Raw genomic sequence first — 19,171 nt, forward strand, 5'->3', positions numbered from 1 at the left:
AGACAGCTAAGGAAGGAAATGAAATCCCTGTGTGCTAGAAGTATCAGTATGAAAGCACTAATCTTACAGACTGAGTTCTGAAAGCAATAATCAGAACACCTAAAAACCTCTCTAGACTGAATGCGTAGCAAACACCTAATTCACAGACCCCTATAGATTTCCAGTTTTAACTTAGTGCCTAATGAAGTGAATTTTACCTCTCAAAACCTTTATCACAGCTGGACATAACTAGCAATAGTTACTTGCAAGACTACAGCTTCAGGGGGAAACTAAATCTCAGCAGGTTGTCCTTCTAGAACAAAGTCAAAATGTGCTTTTATAAGTAATATCATACAGAGTAATCTTCATCCAGGTCTCCAGTGTACATGTCAAAATCAGCATACAATTTGCCTCTTATTGTTAGTCTCTGCATAGATGTGTCAGAATGGAAATAATAAACCACATCAGTCAAGAGTGAAATTCTTCCCCAGAGTTATGAGAGGAGTAATATGTGCACCATTCATTTATGGTCAGTCAAAGAACACAATTTTTATGTGGCTCCAAATAAATTCTTGCTCACTCAAACAATCAAAACAGTTTTTAACAGTCTAAACACAACAGCTGTTGATTTCTCAGTACGATTACAATAATGCTAATGCTTACAATCCAAACCACCTAGTTTCTATTGAGAATTGTTAATGTTACAATAAGATCAATAGATCCAAATATTTGCTCTTTTTCTCGAATCTTGAATCTCCACTCTTCTGATCATCCAGTCTGAGAGGTCAACTCTCCTCTGTCGGGCAGGATGATTACCACATTCCAACTTGTGTGCAGGGGGAGTGAGGTTTTACTGCAGCATAGTTACTGCTGGGACTTTCTTCTTCCTCAGTTTACGATTTGCTCAGTATTATTTTTATGTTTTTCAAACAACTTATTTGCTAAAATAACTGTCTGATTTCCTCATAAATTTGCTTATACCATAATTTATTTAAGTGTATTTGTCCTCTGTGTACAGGAGGATTTCTTTTACATTGTCTATGTGACAGCACATAGACAAATTACTCAAATAGAAGTTGAAAACTTCTTAAGTAGTACCCAGATGATTCTCTAAGCACAAACACACAGATAAGGGGGTGGATGCTTGGTCATCAGGTAATTTTGTCATTATGGGTAGGACCAGATGGGCAATATTCATCTGTTCAGTCCTGAGAGGTAATTACAGGTAGAAGTTATGTAAACATATTTTCAGCTAAAATGAACCCAAGTTAACCAATCCAGAAAAGGCTGAGGCACATCATAAGGCTTATTAATATCATAAAGCCAAAATCCCAATACTGTTACTCATCAAGTTGGTTGTACCATAGGAGTTAAGGCACTTCCATTGTCCTTGCTTGCAGTTTGCTTCAGTCTGAAAGTGTCTGAGACACATCTTCCTTTGATGAACACCTATATTCTTTCCTTCTTCTTTTGAAATGAGTTATTGCGTGTCTTCATTTAGTAGCTACTGGTGAAAAATTCTCTGGCCTTTGGTGACTAAACCTGAAAAGTACAGCCTTTTGATAAGGGGATTTAATTTAATAGATGTTATCTTGTCTTCTTTTATCCTCATTTTTAACCTGAAGGTGGGAATTAATAAATCGCTTACTAATTCTGATTCCCATTGAATCTGTGGTTCCTCTTTGGACATTGCACTGCTTAAACACAGGCATATCATCTTATCTTGGTTTTTGTCCTCCTAAAAACTAGTTTACATATCTTGGAAGTACATAGAGGTATTCTGTAAAACCTTCTTAGGTCTTGGGTTCTAAAAATCACATGAAATATCTCTGTGCAGTAAAAGCAAAGAATCAATTTGTCCTTATTACAAATTCTAAACAGAGATGCACCAGTTCTTCCTTCCTCATCTGAGCCACTGTGTACGCATATGTGTGAACAAGCTCCATCTATTTATAGCTTTAATATATGCAATAAATGTTAAAGGAATCTTTTCGTTATTAAGGAGCTCTTTTTCTTGATAATACATCATTAATATTTGCCTTAAAACATTAATGGGAATAAGAAAGGCAAAAGCTTAGTTTCATATCACCTCACAGAGGTCTAATGTTGTAAACTTATCACAAATCCTATTAGCCCTTTTTGCGGAGTGTGTGGTGTTTATCTCTGGGTTAATTATAGCACTGTCTTGAGGAAAGCCACTGAGAGTGAGAAAAGACTGAAATCTAACTTTCTTTACTGTTTGCAGTAGGAAAAGCTGTTTTGTCTCCTCTGACATCTGGAGAAAAATGCTGGATAAACAGCCTCTTTGGTTAGCCCATTGATTTTGAAGGAAAATCTGCTTTTTTTTGTTGGTCTTGCCATTCACAGTAGGTTTTACTGTTTCGTTTCAAATGAAAACACGTGTGTTTGCTTTGAAATGGTACTGTAAAATTGGCTGAGTTCTCCTTTTTCTGCAGACTTAACTTCTCCCCTTTCCCATCCTCATCCCCACAGGCCCGTGACGGAGGGTTAGCCCAGATCAGTGGAGTCATGCGTCACACAGCTCTATCATGCTGGCAGCCGTTCCTGGGTCTGGCTGTGCTGCTAATCTTCACAGGCCCCACCATGGGCTGCCCGGCCCGCTGTGAGTGCTCGGCACAGAACAAGTCTGTCAGCTGTCACCGAAGGCGTCTGATGTCCATCCCAGAGGGCATTCCCATTGAGACCAAAATCTTGGACCTCAGCAAGAACCGACTGAAGAGTGTAAACCCTGAGGAATTCACATCGTACCCTTTGCTGGAGGAGATTGACCTCAGTGACAATATTGTCTCCAATGTGGAGCCTGGAGCCTTTAACAATCTCTTCAACTTGCGCTCCCTCCGGCTGAAAGGAAACCGTCTGAAGCTGGTCCCCCTTGGGGTGTTCACTGGGTTATCAAACTTAACAAAGCTTGATATAAGTGAAAACAAGATTGTCATTTTGCTGGACTACATGTTCCAAGATCTGCATAACCTTAAATCCTTGGAGGTTGGGGACAATGATTTGGTGTATATATCACACAGGGCCTTCAGTGGGCTGCTTAGCTTGGAGCAGCTCACCCTGGAGAGATGCAACCTCACAGCCGTACCAACAGAAGCTCTTTCTCACCTCCACAACCTCATCAGTCTGCATTTGAAACAGCTCAACATTAACGCTTTGCCGGCGTATGCCTTTAAAAGACTGTTTCGCCTGAAAGACCTGCAGATAGAGGCCTGGCCCCTCCTGGACATGCTGCCTGCCAACAGCTTGTACGGTCTCAATCTTACTTCTCTCTCCATCACCAACACCAACCTGTCTGCTGTACCTTACTCTGCTTTTAAACACCTGGTTTACCTGACACATCTCAACCTCTCTTACAACCCCATCAGCACCATCGAAACAGGCATGCTGTCAGATTTAGTGCGCCTGCAGGAGCTCCACATGGTGGGGGCCCAGCTGCGCACCATTGAACCACACGCTTTCCAAGGGCTCCGATTCTTACGTGTGCTTAACGTGTCCCAAAACCTGCTAGAAACCCTAGAAGAGAATGTATTCCATTCCTCCAAAAGCCTTGAGGTCCTCTGTATTAACAACAACCCTCTGGCCTGTGACTGCCGTCTCCTTTGGATTTTGCAGCGGCAGCCCACCTTGCAGTTCGGGGGTGAGCCACCGATGTGTGCTGGCCCAGACAGTGTAAGAGAGAGGTCATTCAGAGACTTTCACAGCACAGCTCTTTCCTTTTACTTCACCTGCAAGAAACCCAAGATACAAGACAAGAAGTTGCAGTACCTGGTGGTGGAGGAAGGCCAGACAGTGCAGTTGATGTGCAATGCTGACGGGGACCCACAGCCTACCATCTCCTGGGTTACCCCACGTCGGAGGCTGATCACAACTAAATCAAATGGTAGAGCCACGGTGCTGGGAGATGGCACTCTGGAGATCCGATTTGCTCAAGACCAGGACACTGGGATCTACGTCTGTATTGCAAGTAACGCAGCTGGGAATGACACCTATTCGGCCTCCCTTATGGTAAAGGGGTTTACTTCAGATCGTTTCCTTTATGCCAACAGGACCCCTATGTATATGACAGACTCCAACGACACAAGTTCCAATGGAACTAATGCGAACAGCTACTCTCTGGACCTTAAGACAATATTGGTGTCCACAGCTATGGGCTGTTTCACATTCCTTGGAGTGGTTTTATTTTGTTTCCTTCTTCTTTTTGTTTGGAGCCGAGGGAAAGGCAAACACAAAACCAGCATTGACCTTGAATATGTCCCTCGCAAAAACAATGGTGCTGTGGTTGAAGGGGAGGTTTCTGGACCACGACGGTTCAATATGAAAATGATTTGATGGTATTCTGCTAGCAGTGCTTTTTCTGTGGCATTAAAATCTATTAAAACAGCCTGGCATGTGGAATCGCTGGGCAAAAGCAGCTTAATGCAGCTGTCAGTGTATCAAAAGGTTGTAGGAAAATGGAAAGACTATTTGTGGTTATACAACAGAGCCTCCAGACCTTGAGGCAGATGTGTCAGGGCCTTTCATAGAACTGGGAAATTGTACTAACTGTTTGCATTGCAAATATTGGCATTCTGGGGATATCAGCAATGAACCACTGGCTCATGCTCATGGACAATTGTTCAACATTTTCTACTGCTACAAAAGAAAAAAGAAAAAAAACAAACAAAAACCTACAGTGTAGGATTTACATACTTAAAGAAAAAGACACATTTGTCTAAAACATACTCTACAGTGACATTTGTATCTATATATCTCATTTGGTAAAACTTTGCATCCTCCCTTCTAGTTGGTTCAACACCACAAAAAAATTAGTAGTTTTTTTTCTTTTTAATCTACATCTATACTGTGTACATTTTAAAGCAATACAAATGAGAGGTTGTGCTTTTAGATATCCACCAATACTGACCCAAGTGTGATGTCACCCTTCTTTTAACTACCATCAAACTTAAATTAGATTCTTGTAGTTACTAATTAGAAATTACATAAGGTATTTTTCTCCTCATGTAGAAGGCCAGAGCTGAATAATTGAGAGTAAAAACAATCAACTCTGTCGATCTTCTCTTCGTATAAATATAAGGCACGTGCCTAGTTTTGATACAGAATGGAATATTTTTTATATCTGTGATATCACACTGGACCAGTTTACTGTAACATAGCCCTGGCTCTCACCCAGGGAAGGCAACCCACTAGTCAATGCTGGCATAGAGGAGTTGAGTTCTACCTTGAAGAGAGAGAATCGGTTTTGTTAGCCCTGATTTTAATTTCAAAGTTACTGTTAAAATGTTAATGTGTACTGGGCAAAATAAAGAGCATAATACATTCTGCAGACTCCTTGGGAAATATGGTCATCTTACTATTTATACAAATGTATCAAAACATACAAACACTCTGCTACTAGGAATGAACTCTTCTCCAATGCCAAGTAAACTACAGTTGTTCATGCATAATATGGGGATTATAATACTAAAATAATGATTAAAACATGATAGCCTCAAAAAGGCTAACATACTGCCAGATATAATGAACCTCTAGCCACTGTCATTCTCATCTTGTATATTTGTAGATAACACATAGACACAAAGCTAATTTCCAAGAACAGATTACTTAGCTATTCTTGATGCCATTTTAATAACGATGTGGTTATGTTTCTTTCAGGGGCAGTATCTTAGAGCAAGAGGGGTGAGTTATTCCAGATTTTAGAAATCATTTTTAATGGAGAGAAGTCAGAAGTGGAATATTAGTTCAGTACAAGTAATCTTTTGTTTGTTTTATGTCTCTAAACAAATTCTCAAAAGATTGAGAACTAAAACTTTATTCTTAATCATTAATATCACTATTCCTATTTTGAAATTCTCAGCAATTGCAAGATACGAAGTTGTTCATAACTTCTCCTTTTTCCAGCAATTAGGAGCCATAAGTTTGTCCTACATGGCTGATAACAAATACAATTTTTCAATGATTGGCATAACCTGGAGTAAGGATAACAATGACTATATATATATATTTAATCAAAAAGAATATGAAAATATTATAAGACAGAACATTCAGATTAGTGTGATTTAAGAGCCCATGTCCAATCTTAATATTAGATTTCAGCACTTTGAAACCAAAGTCAGGCTGACCTATAATGGAATGCAGGTGCCTCTAAAATTAGTATCCACATTCTTTGGCAGAGATTTTCAAAGCAGGATAACGATCTCCCACTCCTATCAAGGCAAATGTGCCAAAAGTTGTACAATCCAGCTGTGCTCCCCAGATATACCCATAACAAAGCTGCCGGACCCAAGGCTAGACAATTTTGAGAATCTCTTTTCTTAGTGGTTGGTATTTAGTTGCATAGTTGTTCCATTTTATGTTGCCAAACTGAGGAGGTTGCAAGGATAGTTAGAATTTTGTTCACTTAAGTTGATTTTAAGTTTAGAGCTGTGTTTTCTTGCTTCCTTTTTTTTTTATGCTCTGAACTAGATAAGTGAAGATTTATAGAGATGCTTGATCAGAATACTCTTTGTTCTATGACAGTTTGTAGAACATTAATATAATGGAATAACCCCTGACTAAATTCTAACACCAGGGAAATTATTTTTGTTGATGAAATAACCACTGCACTGACGTCCAAAACTCTACTGTACCTTAATGTGGGCAGTTAAAGAAACAAATGGGGATAAAAAAAATGTTTCTGAACTGTCCATTGAAGACATTTGCATGTGCCTTTCCCTTGTAATTGTCATTTTTTCAACTAGTAATCCATTGCCCCTGCAGTCATTTCATGTTAAATGTTAAAATCAATGTTAGAAGCAAAAAGTCTCCTAAGTTCTAGACATTTGCAGCTGATTTCTTCATATTAAATGACACAATGAAAAAAATTCTAAAAAAAAAAAAAAAAAAACAGAAAAAATGTACTTTTAGGATTAATTATGAATTGCTGTATTCCCTTATTCCCTTAGAATGATTCTTAAGTGATTGCATTGTTAGTGCACTGCAAGGATTTGTGAGCAGAAATATGCTTAGTTACCTATGTGAAATGTGTGCTGGTGATGAAAATCACCACTTGCTGTTGCTGAGCACCACCTTGCAGATCTGTCAACGTTCTGTGTATTGCCTTGAGTTCAGTCAGTATTCAGTTTTTCAGAATCAGTGTTTGCTTCCTGCCTCTAGTGATGTTCTTCTTTTTGCAGCCTACTTATTTCAGCATGGACTTGACAAGGCATATGGCATCTCTTAACAGAAGTGAGGACAGCAAGACTCAGAGACACACTTTTTATCTTGCTCCACACAGTCTCCTTTTTTATGTATCTGTGGGACACACACTCACTGTGGCTCTTTTGGGTGGATAAGGAATACAGTGCCAAGGTCGCACCTAGATAAGCACCTTTCTGGCAATTCTTTTAAGAACAGAATGGCTGAATGCCTACGTGCTTCTTGAAGGAGTCACTTCTACTTCTCTGCTAGAGATAAAGGGGACACCACAGTTTATTTTACTGCAGGGGAGAAAAAGGAGTGGGCTGTGAGGAGGCATCTGACCCACATGGCTCCCCTATCATATATTCAGAGACAGGTGGATAGTGCATACCTGGTACTAAAAGTGGGAACAAAGATTTTAAGCTACCTCTGACTTTTGTACAGGCTGGCCCCCATGCTGGCACAAGCCTGAACTTACCTGGCAGTCAGTGCAAGAAAACTCTGAGAAGCAGCAACAGTTCTGCAGAAATGGAAAAAGCAGAAAATGTCAAAACCAGCAAAGGAACTTGAGAAAGCAGGTACCAAAATATCCTTGTCATAATTCCTTTAAGAGAATGCTTGAGCCTCCCACAAATATGTTTTGAAGTCCACTTTCACAGACTAGTACTCTTCTTTCAGAATAGATGAATGTACAAGTATTTACAGAATCACACTGAATCATGGAATTATTTAGGTTGGAAAAGATCTCCAAGATTATCAAGTCCAATCTTTGACCTTGTCAATTAGACCGTGACACTAAGTGCTACACCCAGACATTTACTGAACACCTCCAGGGATGGTGACCCACCACCTTCCCAGGCAGTGTATTTCAATGTTTAACAAATATTTCTGTGAAGAAATTCTTCCTGATGTCCAACCTGAACCTCGCCTGGCACAGTGTGAGGCTGTACTCTCTCATCCTGTAACTTAGTTGCCAGGGAGAAGAGACAGACCCCCATCTTACTACAACCTCCTTTCAGGTAGTTGTAGAGAGTGATGAGGAACCCCCATGAACCTCCTTTTCTCCAGGCTAAACAACCCTAGCTCCTTCAGCAATTCCTCATAGGACTTACTCTATACATCCTCCAGCAGTTCCTTTGCCCTTCTCTGGACATGCTCAAGGACCTCAATGTCTTTCCTGCAGTGAGGGGCCCAAAACTGAACACGAGATTCAAGGTGTGGCCTCACCAGTGCCAAGTACAGAGGGACAATCCCTTCCTTGGTCCTGCTGGACACACTACTGTTGATGCAAGCCAGGATGCCATTGGCCTTCTTGGCCACCTTGGCACACTACTGGCTCATGTTCAGCCACTGTTGACCAGTACTCTCAGGTCTTTTTCTGCTGAGCAGCTTTCCAGCCACCCTTCCCCAGGCCTGTAGCACTGCCTGGGGTTATTATGATCTGAGGGCTGGACCTGGCACTTGACCTTGCTGAACTTCATATCGTTGACCTCAGCTTCTCAATCCAGCCTGTCCAGATCTCTCTGCAGAGCCTCCCTACGCTCCAGCAGATCCACACTGCCACCCAACTCAGTGTTACTTGGAAACTTACTGAGGGTGCATTTGATCCCCTCATCCCGGTCATTGACAAAGATGTGAAATAGGACTGGCTCCAATACTGAGCCTTGGGAACCCCGCTAGTGACTGGACACCAACTGGATATGGCACCATTCCCCACCACTCTCTGTGCCCAGCCATCCAGCCAGTTTTTAACCCAGGTGTTTTTTTAACCCGGGCATTTTTTTAGCCCAGTTAAACTTTCAATAAGTGAGTTAAAGAGAAGACTGAAGCAATGTATTAACAAAAGAGTTTGAAATTATTTTAGGATGGTTAAGACTAGCCAGCACCCCACCTCAGCCTTACTTTTAGATTTTGAGCTGGTTCGCTTTTCTTTTCCCCTTCTTTCTTATTAACTTTGCAACATTCTTTTCAGAAAGACTTTGTCCACAGAAATCTAACTTTAGTTAGATTCAGACTGGGAGGTTGCTTTTACCCTCCATTCCCACATTCCTTCACCAACCATTCACACATGTTACAGGAGCCAACAGGGTTGACAGCTCCAGATACAGCTGAACTCAAACAGGAGACTCCAAGATCCCTAGAGAACTGTTGACACAAGCTGATGTCACTAAGTGGTTTTTTAACTAAACTTTTTTTTCTTTTGACTTCATTGTCTCACTGCCGTTTGAGGTTTTCCTTATTTACATGGATGGTAGCTATCTTTTTTTTCCAAATTTCTTTCGTCTTGGTATTGAAACATCTATGACAGTAACAATTATAACATCAGAAATAAAATTAAGAGACGTTGCACACTACACCCTCAGCACCACAAATTGTAATTTAGGCATATGAGATGAAGTGAGAAGTCAACATTAATATTTAATGACAAGTCTTATCTAAACCTTGTGACAGAAGAAACTGGTGAGAAGAAACTGAGGGATGTAGGCCATGTTGCGACAGAGTCACATCAAAGACAAGTAGAAACAGTCTTTGCTACACCATACCTGGATATCAGTTTTAGACATTGGGCTTTTTCTGAAAAACTTTCAGGATATGTGAATGCCAGAAGCCCACATTTAACCTATAAAAAGACAAAGTGTTGGCTGAAAATCCGGTAGAGCAAGTGACTGCTGGTTGCCCAAGTACAACAGCAGCTTCCTGCAAAGACAGACAAGAAACTATAGTCAGGCAGTTATTTTGCCTCATCCTCTACTACATTGTGTGAAAATATATTCCATTAGGCAGTAATAAAATGGACAATCCTTACCCATTTTTCTTCAAAGAATGCAATGTTTGTGTAAGGTGTAATGTAGAATCTGTTACACCTCCATCCCCAGCAGTGAAACACCCAGCAAGAGGTGAGGAAGAGGAAGCCTACCCTGATCAGTTTATTAATTATTGTTTTCCTCTGAATGGTCCTAGTCTACCTGGGGCTTGCATGATGACTGTCCTGTCCATTTCCATCATCTCAGCTCATCAGGTGGCTTGACATGGGAGTAGCAGGGAAAGAAGCACATGATCAAGTTGTCTGTCTTCACTGAACTGTAACTCTGATCTCAAATAAAAGAAAAAGCACAGCAGTAGAGTCTCAGAAATGCCAGTCTGCTGCTGCTGATTCATAGTTTTGCCGTAAGACAACATGTGGGGAAACACTGTATATATGCTTTCTGACCTTTTTTCGGTATCCTATGAGACTGATTGTTCTTTATGCTAAACAGAACCAGGGAAAAAAAATTAAAAAGAGCTCTCATCTAGTAATTTAAAACTTAATTGTGCCTGAAGAAGTTAAAAGAACACTTTGGAAAAAGCAGAGGGCCTCATTGTTGGAGAATCTGTCAAGAAATGAATGAGATTTTTCAAGTTATCTAAACAATTTGGATGCCCTGTTCTTGTCACCTATAATAAGAATTAAAAACTCAACTTCCCTTGGCAGTTTAGAACGATCATAGTTTAGTGACACATGCTCCTTTTGTCTGTCTCCTAGTTCTGCCCTCTTCCCTTCTCAGTTTCAAATGACTGCGATGCCAAATGAAGATCTCTGGGTTTGGTTAAGTTTCACTGAATGTTCACACGGCTTTTGGAATCTGATCTCAAACCAGAATCTTAAACCTCCTTCAAGCCAAAAATAAAAATAAAAATAGAAGTTTGAGTAAACCTCCTCCTGCAAGTGAAATAAATCAACTTCAGTAAAAGCCTTGCTACTGAGATAGCTACATGCCAAAAGCAATCTGCAGGGGATTTTGGGGGGGTTGGGTTTTTTTTTTATTTTTTGGGTTTTTTTTTTTTTTTTACTAGGAGCAGGTGGTTGGATATAAGGCCAGCTGAAAATAAAAATCTGTATTTATAGCATCAGCAGAATGAGGAAAGAGCTGGCATAGTCAAGAAAATGATCAGTGTTATTTCAACTTAAATTGAAGAATACTTTGTCTTTCATATTCAAATAGGTTATAGAAAAGTACAAAAGAACTGACTTTCACCTCATAATTTGATTATTTGTATTTATTCAGCAGGTACCAAAATTGTCATGAAGCAGTAATGTTGAAGTAAGATACTGAAAACAGATTTTCTACCATAGTCAGGCAATATAAATCAGGAGACACCATTCTGTTGCTCCCGGTTACACTGGAAATTTGATAAATGAATCTAGGTTTTTTACTTTCTACTAAGCAGGCTGTAGTGGAAATTAGTTTTAATTATTTCTCATCTTGTGGTATATCTTTTATTCTGAATTGCTTTAATATTTACCACTGCTAACTGAGCTGGAGAACATGAAAATGTACATTTTGGAAAGAAAGGGGGAAAAAGGCAAATGGAAATCTGTAACCTTAAAGACGTCTGCCTATTTCTAACCATGGCATTTGCAAGTCAGCAACATCATCTCCTCATACATAAGCCAAGAACAATGGCTTAAAAGTGTTGTGCATAAGCAGCTGCATACGCAGTTATGGAGATGGTTGTCAACTTGTACACACCTTAGCAATTTTAATCTTTCAGAAAAAAAATATTATTGCTTCTTAAAGAATTCATTTACGACACATTAATACCTAAAATCAAACAACACTTTGACTTCATTACACTGGGCACTGTGTAAGTAGGAAGTAAATTATACCACTGATCTCTTGAGCTTGCAGCCATAAAGTAAGAAGTTGGCTTTTGAGCAAGTACACGTGATAACAAATCTCTTATTTTTTGTGGAGGGAGTGCCATAGTGCAGGTATATTAAAATATCATCACACTTACTAAAATCTGTTTGCAAGCACATGTAGTTCATATGTACATGTTTGTGTGTGGAAAAAAAATAGATATATTTGTTTTGTTCTTTTCTTACTTCAAGTATTAAATGTATATTGTTTTTGAAAGGTGAAAAGGTTAACGAGAAAAAATTGTGCTGTAATTTATTTTAATATATATGATCATGAATATGGATGGGAAATGAAACAGCCTTGCTGTCATGATCCATGAAGCACATGAGAATTCAGATTTGTCCATAAATTCACTTCATGTTTGAGCAAAATATACTAATATAATGGGGGGAAAAAAAAAAAAAAAGAAAAAAAGCTTTGTTTGTCAAGACAGTTGTCCTGAATGTCATTTTAAAAGTTACTTTAGGGCTTATGTCATGATGTGTATCATGCTTATCTACAATGAAACCCAAATAAATAATTCCATGGAGTGGCAAAATTTACTTGAAAAAGTGAAGAGAATTTACATTGTTTCAGCTATTGTAGTTGATCACTTTTTTTCCAAGGGGTAGTGCAGGAAACTAAGATAGGAACATTACAGTTTTCTTAACATCAGATCTTAAATCTTAGTGCAAAGTCTTCACAACAAGTTGTCATTTCAGACCTACCACTCTTTAACTGAGAATATAAAACATTACACTGAGAAAAAGAAGACTCTAGCAGGTATTTTTCATCTACTCACTCTTGTCTTCATCGCATGGACCCCTCAAACACAGAGAAAAAACTGGGTCTCATTCAAATGTGGTTTGAGGTTTATTCTCTATACCAAGTATCAGTCAGCCTGATCCCTCACTTTTACTTGTGCAGTGTGTTCAGGTAATTGATGGGGATACCAATCGGGCTAATGCTGGAAGAAAGAAAGCCTGCCACTTACCAGCACCACAGAGAGAACAGCAGTAAGATACATTTCACCAACTGTGTCACTTGGAAAGCAACCAATACTGAAAATCTGCATCTGAAACATGGTTTCTGAGGAAATCACCAGTATTCAAACTCCTCTATAACTACACTAGAAAAATTAAGTGGTGGAAGGTATACTCTGCTGAGCTTGAAAGCTATTTCAACCCCCTGAGGCTTGCCACAATCCACCAAATCTACAGCAGAGATGAGTCTGAAGAAGGACACAGGCTGTAATCTAAACTATTGCTACTCCCATTTTTCCACAGCTAGGTACTTTTACCAACAGAGAATTTTCTTTATGCTTTCTGGGATAATCTGAAATAAGATTTATCACCCACGAACCCATTATACTCTAAACCAGGGTCTTACTCTCTAGAAAGGAAAACAGTTGTTAGCACTACCTCAGGAATTGAAGAAGCAGCTTGAAAGTCTGATAGATTACAGGGAGCATAGACAGACAGGGGCTGAACAGACAGGGGCTGAACAGACAGGGGCTGAATCTGAGCTCTCTTGTGCCTCCTGAAATCTGTCTTATCCTTATGTATTTGCTTTTGACACCCCCAAAAGATTTCAGCTGACTTGTACCACTGTACCCTCGTCTGCAGCAGAATGTCAAATGCAAGGAATTTTTTGGCTAAATTTACCATTGATTATTTTAATAACCTACTTTATTAATAATCTTTTAATTTCCTTTAATTTTTTAATCTGATTGACAGTCTAATATACTGCAATATTGCCTTTTGTATGGCATGAAAAAACAGTTATTACACCTACCCCTGCATTGAGAACATCAACTTTTTTCCTCAAAAGGTTCCTCCACTCTAAGATTAAGATTTCTTTTATGCAATTATAGTTCATTTTTTGGACTACTTGACACTATATCAAGCGGTGAAACCTGTTCCTATATCATAAGATCTATTGAGTAAATTCCAGTTTTACAGTAGAAGAAACTACTAGTTTTCTCCATGATAATCAGGTAGAGAAAAACACCATCACTGACAAACTCATTAAAACTGAAAAAAAAAAAAAAAAAAAGAAAATTAGAATTGTAATATCTATGGATAACCTAAATGAAAAACACCACTTCAGATTTTTAAAAACATCCAAAATTTTCTACAACACAGTCACTTTCAAAAATTTTTAAGAATATTTATACTTACACAGATCCACTATAGAGGATTTGTCACACTGTTAGTAGCCCTGTATTAGATACCACAGATACTTTTAAATAAACAAATCTTTGCACCCAAAGTTTATTTTAAGAAATGCCTAGGTTTAATATTTTTATATTTTAAAAAGTTAATGGGAAGCGGGAAATCACACTTCTTACCAAGTAATAAACACAATTCAGAAATACTGAGTTATTCTCACATGGGGGAATGCTCACAGTGCATTTTCTGCGTTATAAAACTTTCCCATATACAGCTGTAGATGACATGTTATAAAAAAGGGCTTTGTTCATCTCCTGTGCTATCTGGACTGGCGGAGGAGCTGGTAATTCAGGCACAAATAAATACTGGATTAAGAAACATAGAGTTATTGCAAAGGAACTGATCTTTCTGTCTGCTGATTCAGTAGCAGCCTGGGAGATTTGGCCTAAATTCCTTCTTTCCTAGATATAGGGAATTCCTTGTTGAAAGCCTTATTTTGCCTCTGTTCTTGGAAGGGTAAGCTTCAACCTTAGTAATCAATGCATAATGAAATACAATAATTTAGTAAAATACAGAATCAGATAGTGGAGAAGAATAAGAATTAAAACTTGTGTAAAGTATATTACACTGGTACTTAGCACACCATCTAAGTAACTCTGAAATTATTTGGGTTTGCAGGATGTCATCTATTAATTAATAGCTAGGGGATGCATTCAGCTAGTTAAAGCTGTAATCACCAGCTAGAATATCTTATTTACCTCATCAGTCCCTAAGTGGAAGTTATATTTTTCTGAGCTATTTTCCAATAACTTTCCTATTTATATAACTCAAAAGCACAAGTGATGGAGAGCACACTTATTTTATTACAGGAAGACAATGATAGTAAATTTAGTCTATTACTTTTGCTAAGAGAGCTCCTTGGTGTATGTATAAAGATTAATAGATTACATAAATTATCTAAATTATTGCTATCACTGAAACCAAACAACATCTCACTTTAAGAATCTATCAACCTTTTATACATCTGTGCAGTGCATCAGTTTTAACGCACTGCAAATAATACTTTGCTTTCATATAGAACAGGCATGCCATGTAAAAGAGTTAGAGACAGTGCAGCCATCTGAGTTATACAAACATTTGCATTTTAATGGCCCTTATTGAATTTTTGTCAGTTTTTATGAGTTTGGTAGCCCGTCACATTTCACTAAAGTATATCAGATTATCTTTGCCTGGCTTGAGGAAGAGCTGTCAGTTAGTAACACAAGCAGAAGGCTGGAACTCAGGATTTCTTGGCTGTAATCAAAACCCCTAGGCCTCTAACTCTCTGGAGAATACAATAATAATATTTACTTTTCAAGAGGAAGATTCCGCCATTTCCCTAAGGATTATAAAGCCAAAGAGTTATGGTTCACCCATGCCTGTGTGAGGAATGATAATTCTGATGAAGGTTGGTATGCAGTAGTAGGCAGTGTTATCAGGCAAAAAAACCCTTTTTAAGAAATGCAACCCCTGCTGCCCAAACTGCTCCGGAGGAGCACATCACTTGGCAATGTAGTGACAGCAGTGGTCTGCCCTGTAGTCAGCGTTTCCAACCATTCTAAATTAAAGGCTCGTGTAGAGCAGTGGCAGTATATAAAAGAAAATTGCCATGAGATATGCACACCAACTAGACTCTGTCTTTTATGCAGTTCAGTGGTATATTGCATGAAAAGACCTCTTAATGCCTCACTTAATTAGTGGCTTTGCAATGCTCAAAAAACATGATAATTTCCTAATCTATGAAGATTTGTCTCTTTGCCTTTGATTATAGATGGGAAATGCTGAAATGAATGCAAACAACACGTCAATTGTCAAGTGTCACACCAAGCATTCAGAATCCCACTACTACTACAAAAACATTTCTCTTTGGTCCTTATACAAGACTATCCAAACTAGGTCACATAGTTTCTCTACTCTCTAGTCAAAATTTCTTAAAAGAAAGCTAGCATTTCCACAGGTTCTCCAAGTTTTTAACAGATAAAGTAACAAGCATACACTTTTCAGCTGTCAATGTTTATCATAGGGAATTTGTCCTGACACTACTCTGTTTCCCACAACACTGAGTCGTGGCCAACCTCATCTTCATCTTTTAATCAAGAATGTTTTGCTTACAAGCAAGCCAAACACTTGGAACTTCCCCATTCCCAGCTTCTGCTTTAGAACTGAAGCCAGAAGACTTTGCTGCGATGTCAGTGAAGCACATTTGATAGTTAATGACTGGTTACTGCCTTGCATCCAGCAGTCATTGGGAACTATTTCTGAGGCATGGTTTTAATCTGGCATGATTAAAAATAGTAACTAGTCCTTGGGAACAAGATTAACAAGTACATCCATTTTGTCATTCAAGACCATCAACTCAAGGCACTGGAAGGTGTGTTCAAGTCATTGAAAACAGAAGGAAGTACTTGCTGGATGTGCATGTCATCTCAGAGAACTGTAAACAAAAAGGCATGTAAGAGGTCAAGTTCTCCTTTAAGTGTTAAATTACTGAAGCAGAAACCCAAACCATTGCAAACAGTAGGAGGTAAGCATTAAAAAAAAATAAAAACAAACAAACAAACAGAAATACATAAGAATTTTGCTTTGGTGGGTTTTATGGTGTAACAATAAAAAGTCAGAAAGGTGAATAAGAGATGTACTCATCTCTTACTCTTAATTTTATGGGGAAATTGTTTTCTCAATGTGATAAAATGCTCCCTCCAGATCCTGTATTAACACAAGGATTCTCCTCTCTTCTTGTTCAAAAAGGAGAGCTACAAACCACCTCATTTCAGTACAAATACTTCTTAAAATACATTCTCTTCTGTTCAAAACATCAAACCTTCCTGGATTTTCAACAGCTGTTGTAATTGTTTTTCATAGAAATCGATTTTAATTGTAACACTGTTCTGCTACAGCCCTATTGTCTGTGTCCTTTGAATTGTCAGTTACTTAAATGAAGAAATAAAGGCTTGAAAGTGCATTGTTGTATTTGATTTCTATGTTTCAATTGTCTTAGCAGAAAGAAAGTTAAGAATTTCATCTGTTGAGACACAAAAAATACTTTCCTTAAAAAAAATAATAAAATAAAGATAAAAATCCATTATTGTTTCACTTGTGGTTTTTAAGACAAAAGTTTGAGGTTGTCATTCTAGTCCTCTGCTATAGTTTTTGGAAATATGCATAATATTCCAGTGATTAAATTGATTATAAATAAAAAAGGGTTTTCTTAAATAATCCAATAAGGTTGAATTCCTACATATATAATCTAGTGTCTACCTGCTAGGATAGTACTTGTTATGTCAGTGTCATCTCTCAGCCTGCCCTTTCCTCACACTTTCCAACCAGTGTGTGACTGGTAAATTCCACATGTGGTGTTCCCATTCGGTCCGAGAACCATCAAATATAAGGATTTATTCCAGTGCCTTCTTCCCTTGCAAGTGTGGGCAGATGGGATCGGCATGCTGAGGAGCTGCTGATCCAGGAGCTTTTAAGTTGTCCTTGCCACACTGACAGCTCTTTCCCTGCTGTCCTGTCTTCCTTTGCTGGTCATCACTGGGTTAAAAGAGGCACATCTATCCCCACAGATAAAAACAATTTTTCTTTGCTTTGGAGATGGATGAGCTCTGAGCTACCAGCTAGTCCTGTTCTGGCCAGGTACTTACACATTTGGACTCTGGTTTTGTGCTGATGTCTGGCTTCCAACCAAAAACTGAAACACTTCCAATGGCAACCAACCTATGGGGAAGGCTGCTAGTGTGGCATAGACAGCAGACAGGAGTACCTGAAGCAGAGGCAAGCCTTGGGACAACTGTGTTTTTGAGCTACAGAGTGTTTTCTAACAGCAAAATCCCCTACCAAGAGGAAGTAGATGTCAGAGGGACTTAATCAGGCTCAAGACAACTCAGCCAAGTCCTTGGTGACAAGTGTAAAACACCAATACTGAGCAGAACACTAAAAAATTAGGGGAAAGAGTGGAAAGGTACCTTATGGGAAGCCCCAGCAGGGTGTGCAGAGGTACAAGCAGTGGTGGGGCCAGAAGGCTGCCGGGGTACACACTGCTGCCATGGCTCACTGCAATGGGCCAAAACCATGAACTGAGCCATGCTCAGTTCATCCCCAGGCACTAGTAGAGTGTACCCTACCTGGTTTATGCCTGAACTCCACTATGTGTCTCTATAAGACCTGCAGAGTCAAGTGCAGCTTTGGTTGGTGCTCGTTCCTGCTTTGAGGGCTGCAGGTGGCAGACCTTGGTGCCCATCCCCAGACCTTTCCCTGTGTTTCCATGGTGTAGGAAGCCATGCACTGCAGGGCACTTGCAGCAAGGTGATACAGTGAGCCAGCAGGAAGCCAGACTGCCCTCTCTGTGAAAGCCTGTCTAGCCCATCAAGTTCTCAGCGTGAGCAGAAGCTGACTTCAGAGTACTACAAAATACCTGTCACAGAGCCATCAGCTACTGGCATCCAATAAGGAAGAGCTCCCAGACACCCAGAAGCCCCCATCTTTCATCATCCCCCATCTTTCATCATCCCATGGCCTCCTGCTATCCTTTCCACAGTGTACACCATTCCCAGATGAGCAGTGACAGTGTCCAGAGCTGCAGTCGTTGACCCCCAGCATGGTGTCTGGGCAGCCTTTTTCCACAGTCATCCTGATACGCTCAGTCTGATGGTGCAGTTGGAGCTCCAGGAAGTCTATGAAGCCAAATAAGAGTTCACCTTTTGTATCTGGGATCTTCCAGATGGTTAAGGCTAATGCTTTTAAAAAGTTCTTGTGAAATGTCTGCCATCATTGAAGAGAGAAATACTGGCTCAATAATCCCTTAGAGATGCACTGCTGAGAAGTGATACCTTTGGACCAAGAGAAAGGAGTTGTGGCTTTGCAGTACAATGAAGGTAAAGGACAAAGATGTTCTCAAACAGGACTGTGAAAGAAATATTTTTATTGCACAGGGACCCAGAGCAAGTTGGAACACAAAGGTCAACTGGAGTGAGAACAATCAAAGCCAAGTGTTCTGTACCCCAGAACAAGGGATTGTAAAAAATATACCCTGTTGCTACTATGTGTGTGCTGGAGGTTGTCAAGTAACTGCATACTTCTTTGTTCTATGTGTATCACAAAACTTTTGAACTTGGTGCAGGTTTT

At 39.3% G+C, this 19,171-nt stretch overlaps 1 protein-coding gene across 5 annotated transcripts in view; it reads left to right on the top strand.

The window, feature by feature from the left end:
* Positions 1-13,903, top strand: part of LINGO2 (leucine rich repeat and Ig domain containing 2) — a 479,491-nt gene extending 465,588 nt beyond the window's left edge. For 4 of the 5 annotated variants that reach the window (XM_051809028.1, XM_051809029.1, XM_051809030.1 and 1 more), the window contains one exon: positions 2,473-8,953. In XM_051809028.1, coding sequence (XP_051664988.1) covers positions 2,509-4,329 — 1,821 coding nt within the window. In that variant the 5' untranslated portion in view covers positions 2,473-2,508 and the 3' untranslated portion in view covers positions 4,330-8,953. Of the gene's footprint in view, positions 1-2,472; positions 8,954-10,699 lie in introns of those variants that run through there. The other variant, XR_007907985.1, reaches the window with a different exon arrangement.
* The last annotated feature ends 5,268 nt before the right edge of the window (positions 13,904-19,171 follow it).

The sequence above is a fragment of the Manacus candei genome, unplaced genomic scaffold (assembly GCF_025592945.1).
Source record: "Manacus candei isolate 608988 ecotype Guabito, Panama unplaced genomic scaffold, ASM2559294v1 h1tg000074l, whole genome shotgun sequence".
In the NCBI taxonomy this organism is placed as follows: Eukaryota; Metazoa; Chordata; class Aves; order Passeriformes; family Pipridae; genus Manacus; species Manacus candei.